This window comes from Canis lupus, chromosome 10 (assembly GCF_011100685.1).
Source record: "Canis lupus familiaris isolate Mischka breed German Shepherd chromosome 10, alternate assembly UU_Cfam_GSD_1.0, whole genome shotgun sequence".
In the NCBI taxonomy this organism is placed as follows: domain Eukaryota; kingdom Metazoa; phylum Chordata; class Mammalia; order Carnivora; family Canidae; genus Canis; species Canis lupus.
Window position 1 is genome coordinate 1,956,253 of NC_049231.1, and position 18,268 is coordinate 1,974,520.

The following is an 18,268-nucleotide window of genomic DNA, read 5'->3' on the forward strand; positions in this document are numbered from 1 at the left end:
CTCTATTGAACCATGGAAGTTGGTTGCAATTTTTTGCTATGATGAATACTGTACTTCCTCATACACATATTCATTCACTTTTGTGTATTTCTTTTTTTTTTTTTAAGATTTTATTTATTCATGAGAGACACAGAGAGAGAGAGAGAGGCAGAGACACAGGCAGAGGGAGAAGCAGGCTCCCTGCAGGGGCTCGATCCTGGGTCTCCAGGATCACGTGCTGGGCCGAAGGTGGCCTTAAACTGCTGAGCCACCCGGGCTGCCCTGTACGTGTATTTCTGTTGCAAAAATTCCTAGCAGTGGAATTGCTGTCAAAGTCACAAATCTTTTAATTGTATTATTACCAAACTACTCCAGAGAGGTTGTTGTACATATTTATCCTTATGTGAACCATGTATGAGACTGTCCTAAATTGGCCCTATGACTTTCTCTGCCATCTCAGCTGGAAAAACGACTAGAGGAATGGTTGGGGAAGACATTGCCTGGCAGTGACTGGACACCCAATGCCCGGTTCATCATTCGTTCTTGGCTTCGAGATGGCCTCAAGCCACGCTGCATAACTCGAGATCTCAAATGGGGAACCCCTGTACCCTTAGAAGGCTTTGAGGACAAGGTAAAAACTCTATGCTTTATTCCTATGTCATACTATTTTGCCTTTGGGTTGAGATCCTGGGCTAGCAAAATAGACTGTTAATTATGTCTTGCTTCAGTCGAAGACTGGCTTGGTGAGGTTTTCCCAGTGTTCCTTCATCCTATTCTCTCTCCCTCCTCTTGGCCCTCCAGGTATTCTATGTCTGGTTTGATGCTACTATTGGCTACCTGTCCATCACAGCCAACTACACAGACCAGTGGGAGAGATGGTGGAAAAACCCAGAACAAGTAAGCAGTTCTTGGTTACCCTGTCCATGGGGAGGGTATTGGGGTGGTTAGGGTTGGGTGTCTGATTTTTCTTGGTCCTTTGAAGATCATCTCAGGAGTTTTGTCTCCCAACTGTATTCTGTAGGTGAACCTGTATCAGTTCATGGCCAAAGACAATGTTCCCTTCCACGGCTTAGTTTTCCCTTGTTCAGCTTTAGGAGCTGAGGACAACTATACCTTGGTCAGCCATCTCATTGCTACAGGTACCCTGGAAGACTGAAGATGGGGAAGTTCCTAGGGAATGAGGGCTGAGGCAGTATTTGGAAGGAGAAATAGGAAATAGGAAATAATTAGAACACGAAAACTTAACCTAGAAGAAGGGAACAAGAACTGAGGAAAACAAAAGTCTGAAGTTAAAAGTTTGTAATGCATACAAGCAAAGCAAAAAAAGACTACAAGAATAGAAGAGATCCCCAAGTTCTTTGCAGGCCCACTACTCAAGGAGAAGTGTTTCTGGACACCCATAGTTGAGGTTGAGGGAGAGGAAGGAAGAGTTAGTGGGTCACAGAGGGAAGGGTGTGCTTTGACCACATGGTTATTCTACTTCTCTGTCCAGAGTATCTGAATTATGAGGATGGGAAATTCTCAAAGAGCCGGGGTGTGGGAGTGTTTGGTGACATGGCTCAGGACACGGGGATCCCTGCTGACATCTGGCGCTTCTATCTGCTATACATTCGGCCTGAGGGCCAGGACAGTGCCTTCTCCTGGACAGACATGTTGCTCAAGAATAATTCTGAACTGCTTAACAACCTGGGCAACTTTATCAACAGGTGGGACCTGGGGAGGGGTGGTGGTCAGAGTTAGCAGATGGGCTGGGGGTGGGGCATGTGGGGTGGTGGCTAGCTCTGCTGCACTAGGTGGGAGAGATGGAAGAGATGGGGTTGCCCAGAAGGCTTGAATGAGCAGGAGCTGTGAGGGATGGGGAGGACAACATGGAAATCCATACGGAAAGTGGATTTCTATCAATTGGTACCTGATTCTAGAACATAGTAGGATATGTTTGCTGGGGTGAAGTCAGTTGTAGAGGTGTGATTTAGCAGAGTTGGTCACAAAGTGAATTTTTGCAAATTGTTTTCTTATTAATGTTCTTTATAGAATTGGAAATGTGTCTTTCCTAGCAAAAAAGTTTACTTGCAGACCATTGGAATAGTTTGGCAGAAGAAAGGGATTGTTTTAGCATAGGGGTAGGAGATGTTTACTATACTTTTGGAGGTTTTTGTTACTTTAGGCTTACACTCTTTATTGGTCTCCGTCTCAGTTATTCTGCAGTCTAAAGGATACTCCATGGCCACACACCCTTTCAGATTTGGTTGTTAACTGCGTTACACAGATTGTCTCTTGGAGTGTTGGATAGCAAATAACATTTTAACTTGATCATACCTTGTATTGATTTCTTAAAAATAAAATGAAGTTGCTTAACTTTATCAGGTTTCTCATTCTTAGGGGAGAGAGAGAACAAGGAATGAATTAGTTAAGCTTTGCCTTTTAGCTTGAGGGAGTCAGATGTCAGTTCTAAGAGAATGGAGAATTATGAAAATCAGGTCAAATTTCTATAAAGAGACTGGGCAGTAATTCCTCTTTTCCCTCTCCTTCCTTACTCCTATCAAGAGCTGGGATGTTTGTGTCCAAGTTTTTTGGGGGTTACGTGCCTGAGATGGTGCTTACTTCTGATGATCGGCGCCTGCTGGCGCATGTCACCTTGGAACTCCAGCACTATCACCAGCTGCTGGAGAAGGTTCGGTAAGTAACCCGCACCTTGGTCTCATCTCTGTGGTCTGTGCTGGCATGTTGAGAGCCTGATACTGGTCCCTCTGGGACTTCACACGTTGGCCTACCTCCTCCCTTCCCAGGATCCGGGAGGCCTTACGCAGTATCCTCACCATCTCTCGCCATGGCAACCAGTACATTCAGGTGAATGAGCCTTGGAAGCGGATTAAAGGCAGCGAGGCTGACAGGTAAGTTTGGTGGCAGGAATAAAGTGGCGGTGGGCCCTGTCATCCTGGAAATTCTGACTTCTCTCTCTTCTTCCCCAGGCAGCGGGCAGGGACGGTGACAGGCCTGGCAGTGAATATAGCTGCCTTGCTGTCCGTCATGCTCCAGCCGTACATGCCCACGGTTAGCGCCACCATCCAGGCCCAGCTGCAGGTCCCACCTCCAGCTTGCAGCATCCTACTCACAAACTTCCTGTGTACCTTGCCAGCAGGACACCAGATTGGCACAGTAGGTCTGGGCGCTGGACGGTCTGGCCTCTGAAAATTCTTGCCTTTGCCATGCAGCCTTTGAGGTGGGGTCAGAGAACCTGGATATAGGACTCTTACAGCTGTTCTCTGAACCCCTTCCCCACTCCCCCCCCAACTCTGCACTTAGGTTGTTTCTGATAGCAAGTCCTTGGTACTAGCTCACAAGCCCAGTAGGTCATCTAGCCCGTCTGCCACCATCGCTCTTCATGCCAGAACCCAGGACGTGGCACATAAAACTAATTGGCCTACGGTAGATGTTTGAGAAACCCCACGGTCCCCTGGTCTCCATAATGCCAACAGGCAGACAGGGAGAGTACGGGATAGTGTGTCCTCCTTGACACGAGAGATGATAAAGTAAATTCATCTCTAACTCTCACGTCAACTGAGCCTCCTTAAATAGTTTAAATGGTCTCGGGCCTTATGAATACTCTGGGCTTTCAGAGGGAGCTGCCAGTGCTTTATCTGGATGCTTTACAGAAGCCAGCAGGTATTTGCTCATTTGTTTCTTCTAAAACGTGGAGTTCCTGAACGTCAGTGACTGGGGTAGAGAGGCTCTCTGAACAGTCTGGGAGGGTTTTTACCTAATCAGTGGGTGATTATGGAATTTCTCCTTCACAGGTCAGCCCCTTATTCCAAAAATTGGAAAATGACCAGATCGAAAGTTTAAGGCAGCGTTTTGGTGGGGGCCAGGTGAGAAAGCTCAACTGTGCTGTCACCCAGCAATGGCCACAGTGTCGTGTCCTTGGTGTCTTCAGGTAGTTCTCACTCAGGTTCCACTGCTTCCTTCCTTAGGGTTTTTCTTTCCTGTCTTAGCAGCAAGAGCCCTTGGAAGTGAGAGGTCATCATAGTCCCCTGAGATGTTACTTACCAAGCAGGTGGTGACTGTGTTTTTTATTCTCCAGGCAAAGACACCCCCCACGCCAGCAGAGGCTATGGCCGCAGCTGCCCCACAGCAGATACAAGTGCTGATGGATGAAGTGACAAAACAGGTATGCAGTGGGAGCCCTGTGGGAACCCAGAAGAGCGGACTCCTAAGTAGGTCCTTCCTGGTCTGACTACTGCTACTCCCCACCCGCTCTTAGGGCAACATTGTCCGAGAACTGAAAGCACAAAAGGCGGACAAGAACCAGGTTGCCGCGGAGGTGGCTAAGCTCTTGGATCTGAAGAAACAGCTGGCTTTAGCTGAAGGGAAACCCCTGGAAACCCCTAAAGGCAAGAAGAAAAAGTGAAAGTGAGAACCTGGCTCATAGAAAGTTACTTTAATGGATATGGATAATAATAAATAAATGTACAATCTCTATATACATGCTCTTGCCTACCCCAAGCTTTCCCCCTACTGAATAGATGGGGTTGAGGGTCACATCGTTGGCACTGGAGAAGATGATCAGCAGCCACGTCTGTGAAAGGTAGGTAGTGGCCCAAGGGGGGAAGTGATGGTCCCAGCTGTTCATGCTTGGTGCAGATTAACCATTCGGTCAATCAGAGCCCGGCGAGTCGCCTCTACTTCCCTGGTCAGGCGCTCGATTTCCTGCTTGAGCCGTTCATTCTCTTCGGCTAGCTGTGCCACTTTCCTCTCGTTCTCTTGTTCTTTCTCCTTCATGCGTTGCTTTCCAGCCCCAGCTGGGGACTGGCCACTCTGTTTCCGTTTCCTAGGTCTTTTTTGGTCTTCCTCTTCCTCCTCTTGAGCCAGGGAGCTGTGACTGGAATCTGGAGAGTGAGGGCTCTGGAAGGTGTTCGTGACCTCTGCTGGTCCTGGCTCCTCAGTCAGCCAAGCCAGAGAGGCAGGGTCGAGAGTGGTGAAGGTTTTTGATTCTTCCTTCAAGGGAAGGAAGAAAGGCAGGGTAGACATTAGTTGAGAAGGGAACAGCAATACCCTCCCACCCTGCCAGCTTTAGGCACAGCATTCTCACCTCCTTGTTTCCAGGGGGTGAAACACAGGTACCCCCATTTTCATCTGAGGACAGTACCTCCTGCAGGTCCTCATACCAGGCTTCCAGCTCCCAGCTGGACAGTGCCCCGAAGGAAAAAGGCAGTGACTCAGCTGCCATCTCTGCAGTTGGATCAGGCTCTGGAAAAGGACATACTCAGGATGGCGTGGGGGGTGGGGGTGGCCGGGTGGGAGTGGAACAACTCCGCAAAGCAGTTAGTCTATACAGGTTGGCAGACCGGCCTGGTACCTGTTTGCAGGTCAAGTTTTATTGGAACATAACTATATTTATTTACATACTGTTTATGGCTGCTTTCATGCTGTAAGAGCAGAGACCTTAGCATCCAAAACATTTACTGTTTGGCCCTTTAAAATTTATCATTGGTTCTTTTTATTTAATTTTTTTTTTAAAGATTTATTTATTTATTCATGAGACACAGAGAGGCAGAGACACAAGCAGAGGGAGAAGCAGGCTCCTCGCAGGGAGCCTGATGCGGGACTCGATCCCAAATCCTGGGATCACGACCTGAGCTGAAGGCAGATGCCCAACCGCTGAGCCACCCCGGCGTCCCTAGCAGTTCTTTCTTTCTTTCCTTCCTTTCTTTCTTTTCTTTCTTTAGATTTTATTTATTCATAGAGGCACAGAGAGAGAAAGAGGCAGAGACACAGGCAGAGGGAGAAGCAGGCTCTATGCAGGGAGCCGGACGTGGGACTCGATCCAGGTCTCCAGGATCACACCCCGGGCTGCAGGCAGCGCTAAACCACTGCGCCACCGGGGCTGCCCCTATCAGTTGGTTGTATACTAGTATTCCCTCTCTGCTGCTTTTGCCCGGCATTTGAAGCAGCATGGGTGTAGAATACACATTCTTATGGGATCCTGGTAAAAGTCCTCAGCCTTCCTTGGGGGACTCTGTTGGTAGTTTCCAGGGGGCAATTATCAGACCATCTTGTGTTCCTTTCTCCTGTGTGGGGAGTCCTTTGGGTGAGTCTAACCTTGATGGGGACTGAGGTTTGTAAGACAAACCAATTCTTTGTTGGGGCTGACTGCTCACTCAGCCAGCTTTCAATTAGGACATGCTCTAAGAATAGTGATTTGGTCACCTAGTTAGGGGCAGGCCAGGAGGAGGGATGTGGCTGTCAGCAAAAGTCTGCTCAGATTCAAACTCTATCTTATCTTCTCTAGGTGTTTTCATAACTTATTAGGGCCCCAAGACAGGGACCCGAAGCGGCATCTCTTAGAAATTGGTTCTAGGAAAGGGATGGTTAAGTTTTCCTGCTCTCAAAAAAAAAAAAAAAAAAGTTTACCTGCTCTCAGGTGTGGTGATGTATGAAGATACACTTCCTTCTGGAACACTGTGGGGATCAAAGACAGAGGTTAGCCATTTTGGGAAGGGAGAGGGACAGTTCCTTTTATCTCCAGCCTCCTATCGGTCTTTCCTCACTTCTGTCTTACAGGGTATGGACAGTCAGTGGTCCCTGCAGCCGTTTCCAAGGACAGAGGAGAGCCTGACCTTTATTTTTAGTTGCTGACATTTGCAGTCCTGATTACATAATAGAAAAATCATGGCCAACTTGACTTTCTCTAAATTTAAGGTAGGCCTCAAACTGCCAGGGAAAAGACTGGACGACAGGGAAGGGAACAAATCAAGTTATTTTCCTAATTCCATTCCCACACTGACATCCTGGAAATACACATTTCCAGCCTCGACCTCTCCTGGGACCTACAACTGTGTTAGCTGCTTATTGCTTTTGGATATCTAAGAGGCATCTCAGACTTCATATATCCAAAGACAAATTCTGCTCACCTCTTCCCTCCATCTTCCCCATCTCAGTAAATGGCAACTCTACGTGCTTAAGCCAAAAGCATTAGTACTGCCCTTCATTCCTCTCTTACACCCAATTCAAACCACCAGCCCAATTTTTAAACTCATTCTTCAAAAACCAGAACCTGAATACTTCTCAAGAATTCCATTGTTTGCAATCTAGGTCAAGTTACTCTCCTCTGCTGGATTACTCAGGTTCCCGGCTTCTGCTCTTGCCACCCTGCCCCAAGTCTGTTCACAACACGCAGCTGGAGTGAGCCTTTTATTTTATTTTATTTTATTTTATTTTATTTTATTTTATTTTAATTATTATTATTTTTTTTTATGATAGTCACAGAGAGAGAGAGAGAGAGGCAGAGACACAGGCAGAGGGAGAAGCAGGCTCCATGAACCGGGAGCCCTATGTGGGATTCGATCCCAGGTCTCCAGGATCGCGCCCTGGGCCAAAGGCAGGCGCCAAACCACTGCGCCACCCAGGGATCCCTGGAGTGAGCCTTTTAAAACTCTAGTCAGGTCCTGTCAGTCTGTTCAAAACTCTTCAAGGACTAAAGTTCATGAATATTAAAGGCTAAAGGTCCTTAATATGGCTTAGAAGGCCCCACACAATCTCCTTCCCTGCCCTGGATTTCTCATTGACCACTCTCCCTCTAGTCCGTCCAGCTGGCCTGCTCCCTAAACTCTGCACACTCCCACCTTAGGACCTCTGTTCTCACTGTTCTTTCTCCTGGAAAGCTCTTCCTTTCACAAATCTGCACAGCTTACTACTTTGCCTCTTTTCAGAAGTTTCATTTAAATGTCACCTCTGTGAGAGAATCTCTAATGACTCAAGGTAAACATCCTGGGCATTCACTACCCTTCCATGCTTTGGTTTTCTCCTTGGCACTTCTATATTTGTTCGCTGTGCACCTTTTCCCACGAAATGTAAGCTCTGTGAGAACAGGTCTTTTCCTTGTTCGTAGATGCATCCTGGGCCTAAAATGTGTGGCACATAGCAGGTGTGTAATAAGTAATTTGTGAAGAATGAAAGAATTCTCCCCAGTGTCTCATAGGGAAGGGAGGAGGAAGCCCAGAGGCAGAGCAGCAGCTGCCCAGCCCTGGGGACTGGAGATGCAATATCTCCCAGAGTGTTTCTCTTCAGGGCTGTCCTCCCTGGGGGACCCTCCTTGCCTTCCAGCGTGTGGGATGCCGCTTTCATCAGCAGTGGGGCCCCAGGCCAGAGGGCTGCAGAGCCAAACAGGGGGCTGGCCTGATGCAACGGTTACACAGAAATTAGCTGGGAGGCAGGACGCGGGGAAAGCAGCAGGGACAAATCCCTGCGGAAGGACCCTACACTGGGGAGACCCCAAATGGCTTCCCACACTTAAGGGATCCAGAATGCTCTCTTGTGCAGGAGGCCCCCGGGACCTCTGGGGGAATGGGAAAACCCATCTCTGCTCCCTAGCCATTGGCATCCCTCCTCCTCCCAAAGTCTGGAGTCTGTCTCCTTAAGGTTCTCTTCTCCGTTAGGGTGTGGAATGGCTGTCCTGTGCAGGACCCAGGAGCTCCATCCACCGACGTGGCCACTCTGGCCCTGAGACGCTGGGCTGAGACAGGATTGGGGGTGGGGTAGGGGCAGGGCCGCTGGTGGGAAAGTGGCGGCAAGGGCGTGAGCCAGAGCCATCCAGGCGTCTCGGCGTGGGGGAGTGTCCTGCCGCCCCGCCTCCCACCGGACAGGACCAAGGAGGCGGCCTAGGGCAGCAGCGGAAGACAGGGAGTCTCCCGAGGGCATCCGGACCCCTTAGCCCGACGGCCCAGAGCCGGGCCCGCGCTCCGGGCAGGGTGGGGCGCCGCTCCCGTCCGAGGGAAGAGAGGTCTGTAAGCACCACTCCCGGATAAAGGATGCTCCCCGTCCCTCCCTCGAACTGTCACTAACTTCGTCGGGGAACGGGTGGGGCCGCATCCTGAGCAGCTGATGCCCCAACTTCGAAGGGACAACCAGCATCCCCGAGGACTAGAGGGTAAAGAGCAGGTGGGATCGGTACTCGCCTCTCTCCTCAGGTTCCGGCTCTGACTGTGGCTCTGTGGCTGCCACCCGCTCATCTTCAACATGATCCGCTCTGTGCCTTACACTCAAGCCTCTGACCTCGGAGGCCCGAGCGCGGATGTTTTAAGGAGGCCCTGCCCTCCCCTCGGGGGCGGGCCCGCAAGCCTGCCAATCAGGGCGCGGCACGCCGGCGCTGGCCCCGCCCCGCCCCCCGCGCCCGCCACTCAGCAGCCCCCGCGGCGCCGCCCCCTTCGCTCCCGCCGGCCCGGGGGTAGAGGTGGTGTCGGACCCGGAAGTGGCTTTGGGTCACGAGGCTCCGCGGAGGAGGCGAGTGAGTCATGCGCGCGCGCGGAGGGGAGAGCTGGGGGGGAGGGGAGGAGGGGAGGAGAGGGGGGCGGGGATGATGCAATGTTTGGCAACCGGTGTCTCGGCGCGCACGCGCAGGGGCCGACGAGGGTGGTGGGCGGTGCGGGGGGGTGGGGGAGAGGAGAGGGCGGGGCGCCAGCGCCGGGCTCCCAACGGCCCCAACGGCTCCCAACCGTGGCCGCCCTCAGGCTGCCTGCGAAGCCGCGCTGCGGCTCGTCCTCCTCGGCGCCCTTATTCCGCCCACCTGGCGTTAGCCCCCGCCTCGCCGTCTGCATGGGGGGCTCCCATTTTGCTCGGTCCCCTCCTAGTTAGTGGGCGCGAGGTCTTCTAAGCCAATCTCTTTTGAAAGTTTGCATGCAGCCACAGGACCGCCTAACGTCTCCTCGAGTAGGCGCATAGAAAGATCCCGTTTAGCTCCCTAATTCCCCCAGAAGGGGCCGAGGAACTTGAGTACTTTTGATGGTCATTTTCAGCTCCTCGCCGAAAAGCACCCCTAACTTTTATCTTTGTGAAGTTTCTGATGAGCGCTCAGCATGCCAGGATTCAGGACTTGGCCCGGTGGACGCGATTCTCAGCCTCCCCCCCCCCCCCCCCCGTACTCTGGTGCCTCCACCAAGGATCAAGACCCGCCCTTTTCGCTGTACCAGCCGCGCAGGTCCTGTGACTCCTGCGTGAGGAGCCGTGCACCCGCCGCCTGCCGCCTCGGTGCTCGGGCGACCTTAGAGCCTCGTTGCCTGGGACGTTGGGTGCACTTGAGCGCGCAGCCGCCTTGCACCGGGTTGTCAGGAGCCCAGAGTCTGGCCTCACCTGCCCCTTTACTTGCCCCCTAATATCTGTGCCACAACCGTTCTTGTTTGTAAATAAAGGATGACGAGTTGTGAAGGTAAAACGAGAGCACTATGAACTTGGAGGCAGCTTAAACAAAAGTGAAAAGCATCGCTTAAAATGCAAACGTTTTTCTTGTGCCATTAGAGAGAAAAAAGATGCCATGTGGCGGCCGGTTGTATTCACTGTCATACCCTCACGGGGGCAGCCAGAGTTAAGTAGAATCTGTCACAAGGCCGGTTGTGGCTGCAAGGAGGTTTAGGTGGTGGTGTGACGGTGACAGGTCCTCGGCCGGGCCTGCTCCGTTGCTCCAGACCTCCATTTCCCCTTCAGTAGATGGGGGTGGGGGTGGGTTGGACCAGATGGTCTCTCCTGGCCCAAAGACATGACCAGGTTGTCAGTGACAGGCAGAGGTCATGTGACTTGACAGGCGGAGGTCCTGTTGTGACATGTTGACCTGGGGAGGCGGGTCAAGTCCCAGCACACTACCCGGGAAGCCTTTGGGGCGGGGCAGGGCAAGTCGCGACTTTCATCTTTTGGGGCCGGCCCCTCCCGGACCCGGCATTCCTGGCTCCCCCGACAGACTGTGGCTTTGGAAGGGGCCCCTCCCCGGGGAGGGCTGGGATTGGCCGCCGGTGGCCTGGGAAGAGGCTCAGATCCTTCCGCGGAGGGCGGGGGGGCCGCGTGGGGTGTTTGTTCTCTTGGGGATTAATGGGGGGTTGTGGGGGAGGGGTAGGCGCGCTCCCGCATGCGCACTGCGGCCCCTCCTGTTGGCTCGTCGTTGTCCGCTGGGCGGGGGCCCGGCCCCGCCCCTCTCCCGTCCGGGCAGCGGCGGCGGCGGCGGCGGCGGCGGCTGCGGCGGCGGCGGCGGCAGCGACGGCGGCGGCGGCGGCGGCAGCCTGCGCGGTGCCTTCTGGGAACGGAATCCCCAGGGCTGCCCCTGGCCCCCATGGCGCATGCGCGGGAGGCCGCTCGGTGATCCGCGGCGGCGGCGGCGGCGCTTCCTGCTAGGACCGGCCGGGGCCGTACCGGAGGCTCGGGCTCCGCCGACCCTCCTCCCACTCCCTCCCACTCACCCTCTGGGCCGCGACTGCGCAGGGCGGGGCCGGCCGAGCCATGGGCCGCGGTGAGTGCAGGGCCCGGCCCCCCCGCCCCTCCCCCTCCCCTCCCCTGCTGTCCCTACCCTCTGCCCCCCGCGTCCTCGGCCCCTTTCCCGGCCCCATCCCCGCCCCCCCGCCCTCACCTGCCCCCGCCGTCTCTCCCTCGCACTGCTTGACTTTTGCCTTCTTCACCTCCCTCCCTCAGTGCTTCGCCCACCCTCCGCCCGCCCTCTCCCCAAGTTCCTTCCTACTTCGTGCGCCTTCCCCTCCTCCCCAGGCAGAGGGAAGCAGGCTGGGTGACAGGGCGCCTTGTTACGAGAGGGAAAGTTTAGGAGCCGCCGGTGTGGGGTGGGAGCGATGGTGAGGCTGGGGGGCTGCTTGCAGGCGGGGGGGGGGGCTGCGTCCCCACTTGGAGCCAATTTGAAGCCGGTGGGGTAGGAGGTGCTGAAGCCCCTTGCCTCGGGCTTGGGGGGAAATCAGGAGCTTCTCGGGATTCTGGGAGAAGACAGAGCTAGGTTGCAACCCTTCCTAGGAAGATCAAGTGAAGCAGATCAGTGATCGTCTCATGGGGCGGGCATGGGGGCTTCTGTTCGTACCACCCTGAGGGCCGTTGGGCGACCGCCTGGTGACCTGTGGGGCAACCCGTACTTTTATATGATCTTCCTGGGGGGTAGGGAACAGCAGGGGGCCAGACGCTCTGGGAAGCTCCTAGTGGCCTGGCATTATGGGAATTTGCCCATGTTCCAGGATGGATTCTGTCTCTGATGGGACAAAGGGGCTTTGCCCTTTATGTCCAGGGGTTGGGCTCTGATTCCTTGGCCCCGGGGAGTTGTTGAGGCTTGGATCCTCCGGTTCCTTGGGCGGTACCTGGAAAGGACGGTTGTGGACTCACCAGCAGATCCCTGAGATCTTTCCCTGGACAGTGTCCTGGGCTTTGGTGCTCTCGGAGTTGGGCAGATTCCCGACAGCCCCCCCTTTCTCCTGTGTTGCAGGTGTGGGCTAAGCCGGAGGCCCCGGCTCTAGACTGGACCCCACAATGTTTGCAGAGATGTTCAGGTAGCCACCGCGGGACGGCAGACAGCTCTCAGTTTTCTTTCCCAGCTCCCTGAGGGTTTCCCAGGCCCCTGGGTTCTTTCGGGTCTCCCCGGCATCCTGGCCCTGCTGGAGAAGTCCCGCAGGTACCCCGCGCACCCTGATGCCCGCCCGGACATGTGTGTTACCAGGCACGTGGGAGCTGATTACACACAATGAATGGGGGCAATGAGAGCAGTGGAGCAGACAGAGCTGGGGGCCCTGTGGCCACATCTGTCCCCGTCGGCTGGCAGCGCTGCGTTCGAGAGGGTGCTGTGCTCTATATCAGGTGCGGATCCCCAGCGCTCTCGCCGCCTGTCCTCCCGACGCCCGGTCTCTGGTAGCCCGATACTCCTCCCTGTCCTTCCTTCCTCAGCCTTTCTTCTCTCTGTGTCGCGGGCCCTTACATCTGTCCTCCCTCCTCGTCCCACACCCTTCATCCTCCGTGCTCCCTAGGAAGGTCTCTGACTAAGGAACTGTCCTTTGGGCATGTCAACTAACTCCATGCTCTCTGACCCTGTGCTCTCCCAGCCCAAGTGGCACAGAGCTGTCTTCCCTGGAGCAAACCCGGAGCTACCTCCTCAGCGATGGGACCTGCAAGTGCGGTCTGGAGTGTCCACTCAATGTCCCCAAGGTCAGAGTGGTGAGGGGAGCCGGAGAATACAGGGATAAGCCAGGAGACCTGCGACCAGAGTCACTGACCGTGGTAGCTCTTCTCACAGATTCCGCTCTCTCAGGGTCCCTGTCCGTGACTCCCGCCTTACAGGTTTTCAACTTTGACCCTTTGGCCCCGGTGACCCCGGGTGGGGCTGGGGTGGGGCCCGCATCAGAGGAGGACATGACCAAGCTGTGCAACCACCGGCGGAAAGCCGTTGCCATGGCAACTCTGTACCGCAGCATGGAGACCACCTGCTCACACTCTTCTCCTGGTGAGTCTTCTCCACACGCTCCTGACAACTGAGGAAAACTTAAGGGCCTGGAGGAGGGACGGTGGGAGGAGCTCCAGGAGAGGGAGCAAGGAGGGGTGGAGGGGGGAGCCACCCGATGAGACGAAGGCGCAGGGAGGTTGCGAGGTTATGGGAGATGGGATGGGGAAGACAAAAGAAAGGGGTTGGAAGGGGAGCCACCGGCTGACCCTTCTTTTCTCATTTATTGCAGGAGAGGGAGCGAGCCCCCAAATGTTCCACACTGTGTCCCCAGGGCCCCCCTCTGCCCGCCCTCCTTGTCGAGTCCCCCCTACAACTCCACTTAATGGGGGCCCTGGCTCCCTTCCCCCAGAACCACCCTCAGTTCCACAGGCCTTCCCCCCTCTAGCAGGCCCTGGGGGGCTCTTCCCACCACCTAGGCTTCCTGACCCTGTCCCCTCCGGAGGCAGCAGCAGCCCCTGTTTCCTCCCAAGGGGCAACGCCCCCTCTCCAGCCCCACCTCCTCCGCCGGCTATCAGCCTCAATGCTCCCTCCTACAACTGGGGAGCCGCCCTCCGCTCCAGCCTGGTGCCCCCTGACCTGGGCTCTTCCCCAGCCCCCCACACCTCCTCCTCACCACCTTCAGACCCCTCTCTCTTCCACTGTAGTGATGCCTTAACGCCCCCTCCTCTGCCCCCGAGCAATAATCTCTCTGGTCCTCCTGGCCCCCCTGGTCCTGCCACTCAGCCACCAGTGTCTTCAGCCACTATGCACCTGCCCCTGGTCTTGGGACCCCTAGGAGGGGCCCCCACGGTGGAGGGGCCCGGGGCACCCCCCTTCCTTGCTAGCAGCCTACTCTCTGCAGCGGCCAAGGCACAGCATTCCCCGCTCCCCTCTCCCAGCACTTTACAGGGCCGAAGGCCCCGTGCCCAGACACCCTCAGCTTCCCACTCCGCATCACCCCGTCCCTCTCAGCGTCGTCCCCGCAGACCCCCAACTGTACTGCGATTGCTAGAAGGGGGAGGCCCTCAAGCCCCTAGACGGAGCCGTCCTCGGGCCCCTGCCCCTGTCCCCCAACCCTTTCCTCTCCCTGAGCCATCCCAACCGATTCTCCCTTCTGTGCTGTCCCTGCTGGGACTCCCCACCCCTGGCCCTTCCCACTCTGATGGAAGCTTTAACCTTTTGGGGTCAGATGCACACCTTCCTCCTCCCCCAACCCTCTCCTCAGGGAGCCCTCCCCAGCCCAGGCACCCTATCCCGCCCTCCCTGCCTGGGACCACCAGTGGCAGCCTCAGCAGTGTGCCAGGTACGGGAGTGTGGTAGGGCTCTTCCTCTGAGGCACTTAGGGGAGTTTAGTGAGCTCTTTGGTGGTTTTCTGGGTTGGAGGCGCGAAGGTTGGGTTCTTTGGATGCCGGGGATAAAGGTCCTCCCTTGAGCTGAATTTCTCTTTTCCTTTGCAGGTGCCCCTGCCCCACCAGCTGCCTCCAAAGCCCCCCTAGTCCCCAGCCCTGTGCTTCAGAGCCCGTCGGAAGGGCTCGGGATGGGGGCGGGCTCAGCCTGCCCTCTGCCTCCCCTGGCTGGTGGGGAGGCTTTCCCTTTCCCTAGTCCTGAGCAGGGCCTGGCGCTGAGTGGAGCCAGCTTCCCGGGGATGCTAGGGGCCTTGCCTCTGCCTCTGGGTCTGGGGCAGCCTCCACCATCTCCGTTGCTCAGCCACAGTTTATTTGGCGTGCTGGCTGGGGGAGGGGGACAGCCTCCCCCTGAGCCCCTGCTCCCCCCCCCTGGGGGACCCGGCCCTCCCCTAGCCCCAGGCGAGCCTGAAGGGCCTTCGCTTTTGGTGGCTTCCCTGCTTCCACCAGCCCCCTCAGACCTCCTTCCACCCCCTTCTGCACCTCCTAGCAACCTCCTGGCCTCTTTCCTGCCCCTGTTGGCCCTGGGCCCCACAGCTGGGGATGGGGAGGGATCTGCAGAGGGAGCTGGGGGTCCAAGTGGGGAGACGTTTTCAGGTTTGGGAGACCTGCCCCCCCTACTGTTCCCCCCACTTTCAGCACCCCCTACCCTCATAGCTTTAAATTCTGCGCTGCTGGCTGCCAGCCTGGATCCCCCCTCGGGGACGCCCCCCCAGGTGAGGATAGGGGCTGAGTGGGTGGGACAGGAGGAGGTAGAATCAGGGATGGGAGCAGGGAATCAAAGGCTTTCAGTTTCATGCCTGAGCTCTTCCCTGGGGCCTGCGGGGAGGGCTTAGTTCTTGGCTGGGGGTAGGATGGCTGCAGGAACTGGGTCTGTATTTAATAAGCGTGGCCTACTTCACGTGAGGCTCCGGTGAGGTGGTACGTGTGCAGGTACTGTGCGTTCACGAACTGCTTCACGAAGAGCGTCACAGCCGTTCTTTCTCCTTAGCCCTGTGTCCTGAGTGCCCCCCAACCTGGACCACCTACCTCCAGTGTCACCACGGCAACTACTGACCCGGGGGCCTCCTCTCTGGGCAAGGCCCCCTCCAACTCAGGGAGACCCCCCCAACTCCTTAGCCCTCTGCTGAGTGCCAGCCTGCTGGGTGAGTCTGAGGGGAAAAAAACTGGTGCAAAAGAGACAAAGAGGAAGCAGTGACACTTGGGAGTAGAGGCCGGATGACCTGGGAAGAGTCTGACCCCAGGGTTACGCCCAGGAGGTAAACAGGGTCAGTGCAAGGGCTCCTGGTTTGCCGAGGGGCCTCCTGATCCTCCAACTCCTCAACAGGTGATCTGTCTTCGCTGACTGGCAGCCCTGGAGCCCTCCCCAGCCTGTTGCAGCCTCCTGGCCCTCTTCTCTCTGGCCAGTTGGGGCTGCAGCTCCTCCCTGGGGGGGGAGCTCCGCCACCCCTCCCGGAGGCTTCTAGTCCCCTAGCCTGCCTGCTACAGAGTCTCCAGGTGAGGGCGCTTCCCGGCGGGGAGGCGGGGGCTTCAGGGGCAGGTTTTTTCCTCAAATGGAAGTAGAGGTTTTTTGTTCCCGACACAGAGGCACTGGCTGGGACTAAGGTGCTACTGTTTGTCTGCAGATTCCCCCGGAGCAGCCGGAAGCCCCCTGTCTGCCCCCCCAGAGCCCCACCTCAGCCCTGGAGCCGGAGCCTGCCCGGCCTCCCCTCAGTGCCTTAGCCCCACCCCGTGGTTCTCCTGACCCCCCAGTCCCTGAGCTGCTCACTGGGAGGGGGTCAGGGAAACGGGGACGGAGGGGAGGAGGGGGACTTAGGGGCATTAACGGTGAGGCCAGGCCAGGCCGGGGCCGAAAGCCTGGCAGTCGGCGGGAGCCTGGCCGACTGGCCCTCAAGTGGGGGGCACGTGGTGGCTTCAATGGACAAATGGAACGGTCCCCAAGAAGGACCCACCACTGGCAGCATAACGGGGAGCTGGCCGAAGGGGGTGTTGAGCCCAAGGATCCATCCCCTCCCGGACCCCATTCTGAGGACCTTAAGGTGAGCGCAGGGTGATGAGGGTCTGGGCTGAAGGGCTCTGAGGCAGGCTGCAACGTTCTTCCTCTTCCTCATTTTTCCTACACATACAGTCCGTGTTTTCCCAGGTGCCCCCAGGGGTAGTCAGAAAGTCTCGTCGTGGCCGGAGGAGAAAATACAAGTGAGTGTTGGCCTTTCCCCACTTCTTGATGCTTTATAGAAACCTCTACAGAGTGGCTGACTTTCAAAAAGGCACAAATCTATTTAATACGAATACAGATAATCTGCCTTTTTTATCCCGAAGTAGAAAGTTTCCCGCCCCAGCTCTGAGCCTCCCCCGGGCTTGGGGAGGTAGTGCTGATCACCTGCGCCCTTACTGGCCCTTATTGCAGCCCTACCCGGAACAGCAACAGCTCCCGCCAGGACGTGACCTTGGACCCCAGCCCTACAACCCGTGTAAGTGTGTATCAGGGTTGAGGGGTGTGTAGGGGATGAGGCAGAAGAGGAGGACTAGAGGGAGGGAGTGGGGAGAAAATAAAAGACTTCCCGGTACCTAGCTGTTTGATCACTTCTTTCAACTTCCCCCTCTCACACAGGCGGCTGTCCCTCTGCCTCCCCGGGCCCGCCCTGGCCGTCCTGCCAAAAACAAGAGAAGGAAACTGGCCCCTTAGCAGCCATACCTGGAGCTGGATCTGATCCTGATTGGGGAGAGCTGAGTGCTGAGCCTTGGGAGCCCCTGCCAGCCACCTGCACCTGTGGACAGTGGGTGGGGGCACTACTCCCCACTCAGAGCACAAATGCAAGCCCTTCCCCTACAATCCCATCCTGAGCCATTGCAGGGGGTAGGGAAGCTCACCCCCTCCCCCCCAAAGCCATGTCACTGAAAAGGCCTGGGGGGGGGTGGTATATGGCCCTCTCCCCACCAGGCTAAGGGGAACACCCCCTTCCCCAGGTCTTTTATTTGTTTAAGTTATTTTTGCACAAATGACTCTTTTATATTTAATTCGACTTCATTGCCTCCCTTCTTGAAGCCAGCAGGCTCAGTTTACAAACCTGTGAGCTACTGTTGGCTGCTGCCCTCCTTCCCAGTGAAAGGTACAAAGCAATAAGCATCATGCATTCCCCCCTCACCCCTCCAACACCCCTCTGCCTCTGGCTCAGGTTGCTCAAAGCACAGATCCCCTCTTACCCCCGTCCCCAGGTTTGAAACACATAGCCTCATTTCAAGGTGTAGCCAGCTTCCCTCTACTTTCCTCTGGGATCTAACAGGGGGTAAGGGGGCACAGAGAGCCTGCTGGGCCTCTCCTCCCACACACACTACACTGCCCCTTCTCCCCCATCGAAACGCTCAGAGACGTTGTGATGATGCGACTGAGGATTATGCAACGTGGTCCAACCGGAGCGGCCAGCACGACCCGCTGTCCAGGGGCTGCCTCCTGCCTTTTCTTTTGTAAAGACAAGACCGTTGGGAGTTTTAATTCTGTTTTGTACTTGCCCTGTGGGGCCTCCACTGCTTTTCTATGGGAGACACTCTTAATTTAACAGATGAGAATATTTTGAAACTCTGGCTCTGGCTCTGTACTCATTTTTTCCTTAATTCCTTGGTAAGAACAGGTTATGGTTTAAATCTTGTTGGGGCAGAGAGTGGCTCG

At 56.0% G+C, this 18,268-nt stretch overlaps 3 protein-coding genes across 10 annotated transcripts in view; 2 read left to right on the forward strand and 1 right to left on the reverse strand.

Annotated features, from left to right (window-relative positions):
• Window positions 1-4,457, forward strand: part of MARS1 (methionyl-tRNA synthetase 1) — an 18,232-nt gene extending 13,775 nt beyond the window's left edge. For both annotated transcript variants that reach the window (XM_038549778.1, XM_038549777.1), the window contains 10 exons: window positions 440-610; window positions 781-876; window positions 1,001-1,118; window positions 1,472-1,685; window positions 2,524-2,655; window positions 2,766-2,870; window positions 2,949-3,135; window positions 3,774-3,845; window positions 4,058-4,144; window positions 4,238-4,457. In XM_038549778.1, coding sequence (XP_038405706.1) covers window positions 440-610; window positions 781-876; window positions 1,001-1,118; window positions 1,472-1,685; window positions 2,524-2,655; window positions 2,766-2,870; window positions 2,949-3,135; window positions 3,774-3,845; window positions 4,058-4,144; window positions 4,238-4,384 — 1,329 coding nt within the window. In that variant the 3' untranslated portion in view covers window positions 4,385-4,457. The remainder of the gene's footprint in view (window positions 1-439; window positions 611-780; window positions 877-1,000; window positions 1,119-1,471; window positions 1,686-2,523; window positions 2,656-2,765; window positions 2,871-2,948; window positions 3,136-3,773; window positions 3,846-4,057; window positions 4,145-4,237) is intronic.
• On the reverse strand, window positions 4,400-10,040 carry DDIT3 (DNA damage inducible transcript 3). 2 transcript variants are annotated; one of them, XM_038549789.1, is made up of 4 exons: window positions 9,939-10,040; window positions 6,388-6,435; window positions 5,066-5,223; window positions 4,400-4,971 (listed from the first exon to the last, which is right to left on the reverse strand). In XM_038549789.1, the coding sequence occupies exons 3-4, from the start codon at window positions 5,201-5,203 to the stop codon at window positions 4,603-4,605; spliced, it is 507 nt and encodes a 168-aa protein (XP_038405717.1). In that variant the 5' UTR covers window positions 5,204-5,223; window positions 6,388-6,435; window positions 9,939-10,040; the 3' UTR covers window positions 4,400-4,602. The 2 variants fall into 2 exon arrangements, with proteins under 2 accessions (XP_038405717.1, XP_038405716.1); XM_038549788.1 differs by lacking the exon at window positions 9,939-10,040 and adding an exon at window positions 8,931-9,080.
• On the forward strand, window positions 9,177-18,183 carry MBD6 (methyl-CpG binding domain protein 6). 6 transcript variants are annotated; one of them, XR_005365293.1, is made up of 15 exons: window positions 11,046-11,245; window positions 12,212-12,275; window positions 12,443-12,579; window positions 12,822-12,924; window positions 13,057-13,219; window positions 13,449-14,501; window positions 14,656-15,317; window positions 15,593-15,746; window positions 15,929-16,098; window positions 16,227-16,640; window positions 16,730-16,797; window positions 17,009-17,072; window positions 17,213-17,382; window positions 17,648-17,711; window positions 17,969-18,183. XR_005365293.1 is itself a non-coding variant. In XM_038549774.1 (13 exons), exons 3-13 carry the CDS (start codon window positions 12,467-12,469, stop codon window positions 17,285-17,287), a joined length of 3,039 nt encoding a protein of 1,012 aa, XP_038405702.1. In that variant the 5' UTR covers window positions 9,177-9,259; window positions 12,212-12,275; window positions 12,443-12,466; the 3' UTR covers window positions 17,288-18,183. The 6 variants fall into 6 exon arrangements, 4 of the variants coding, with proteins under 4 accessions (XP_038405702.1, XP_038405704.1, XP_038405701.1 ...); XR_005365294.1 differs by lacking the exon at window positions 17,648-17,711; XM_038549774.1 differs by lacking the exon at window positions 11,046-11,245 and adding an exon at window positions 9,177-9,259 and having other exon boundaries at window positions 17,213-18,183.
• Window positions 18,184-18,268: the final 85 nt, after the last annotated feature.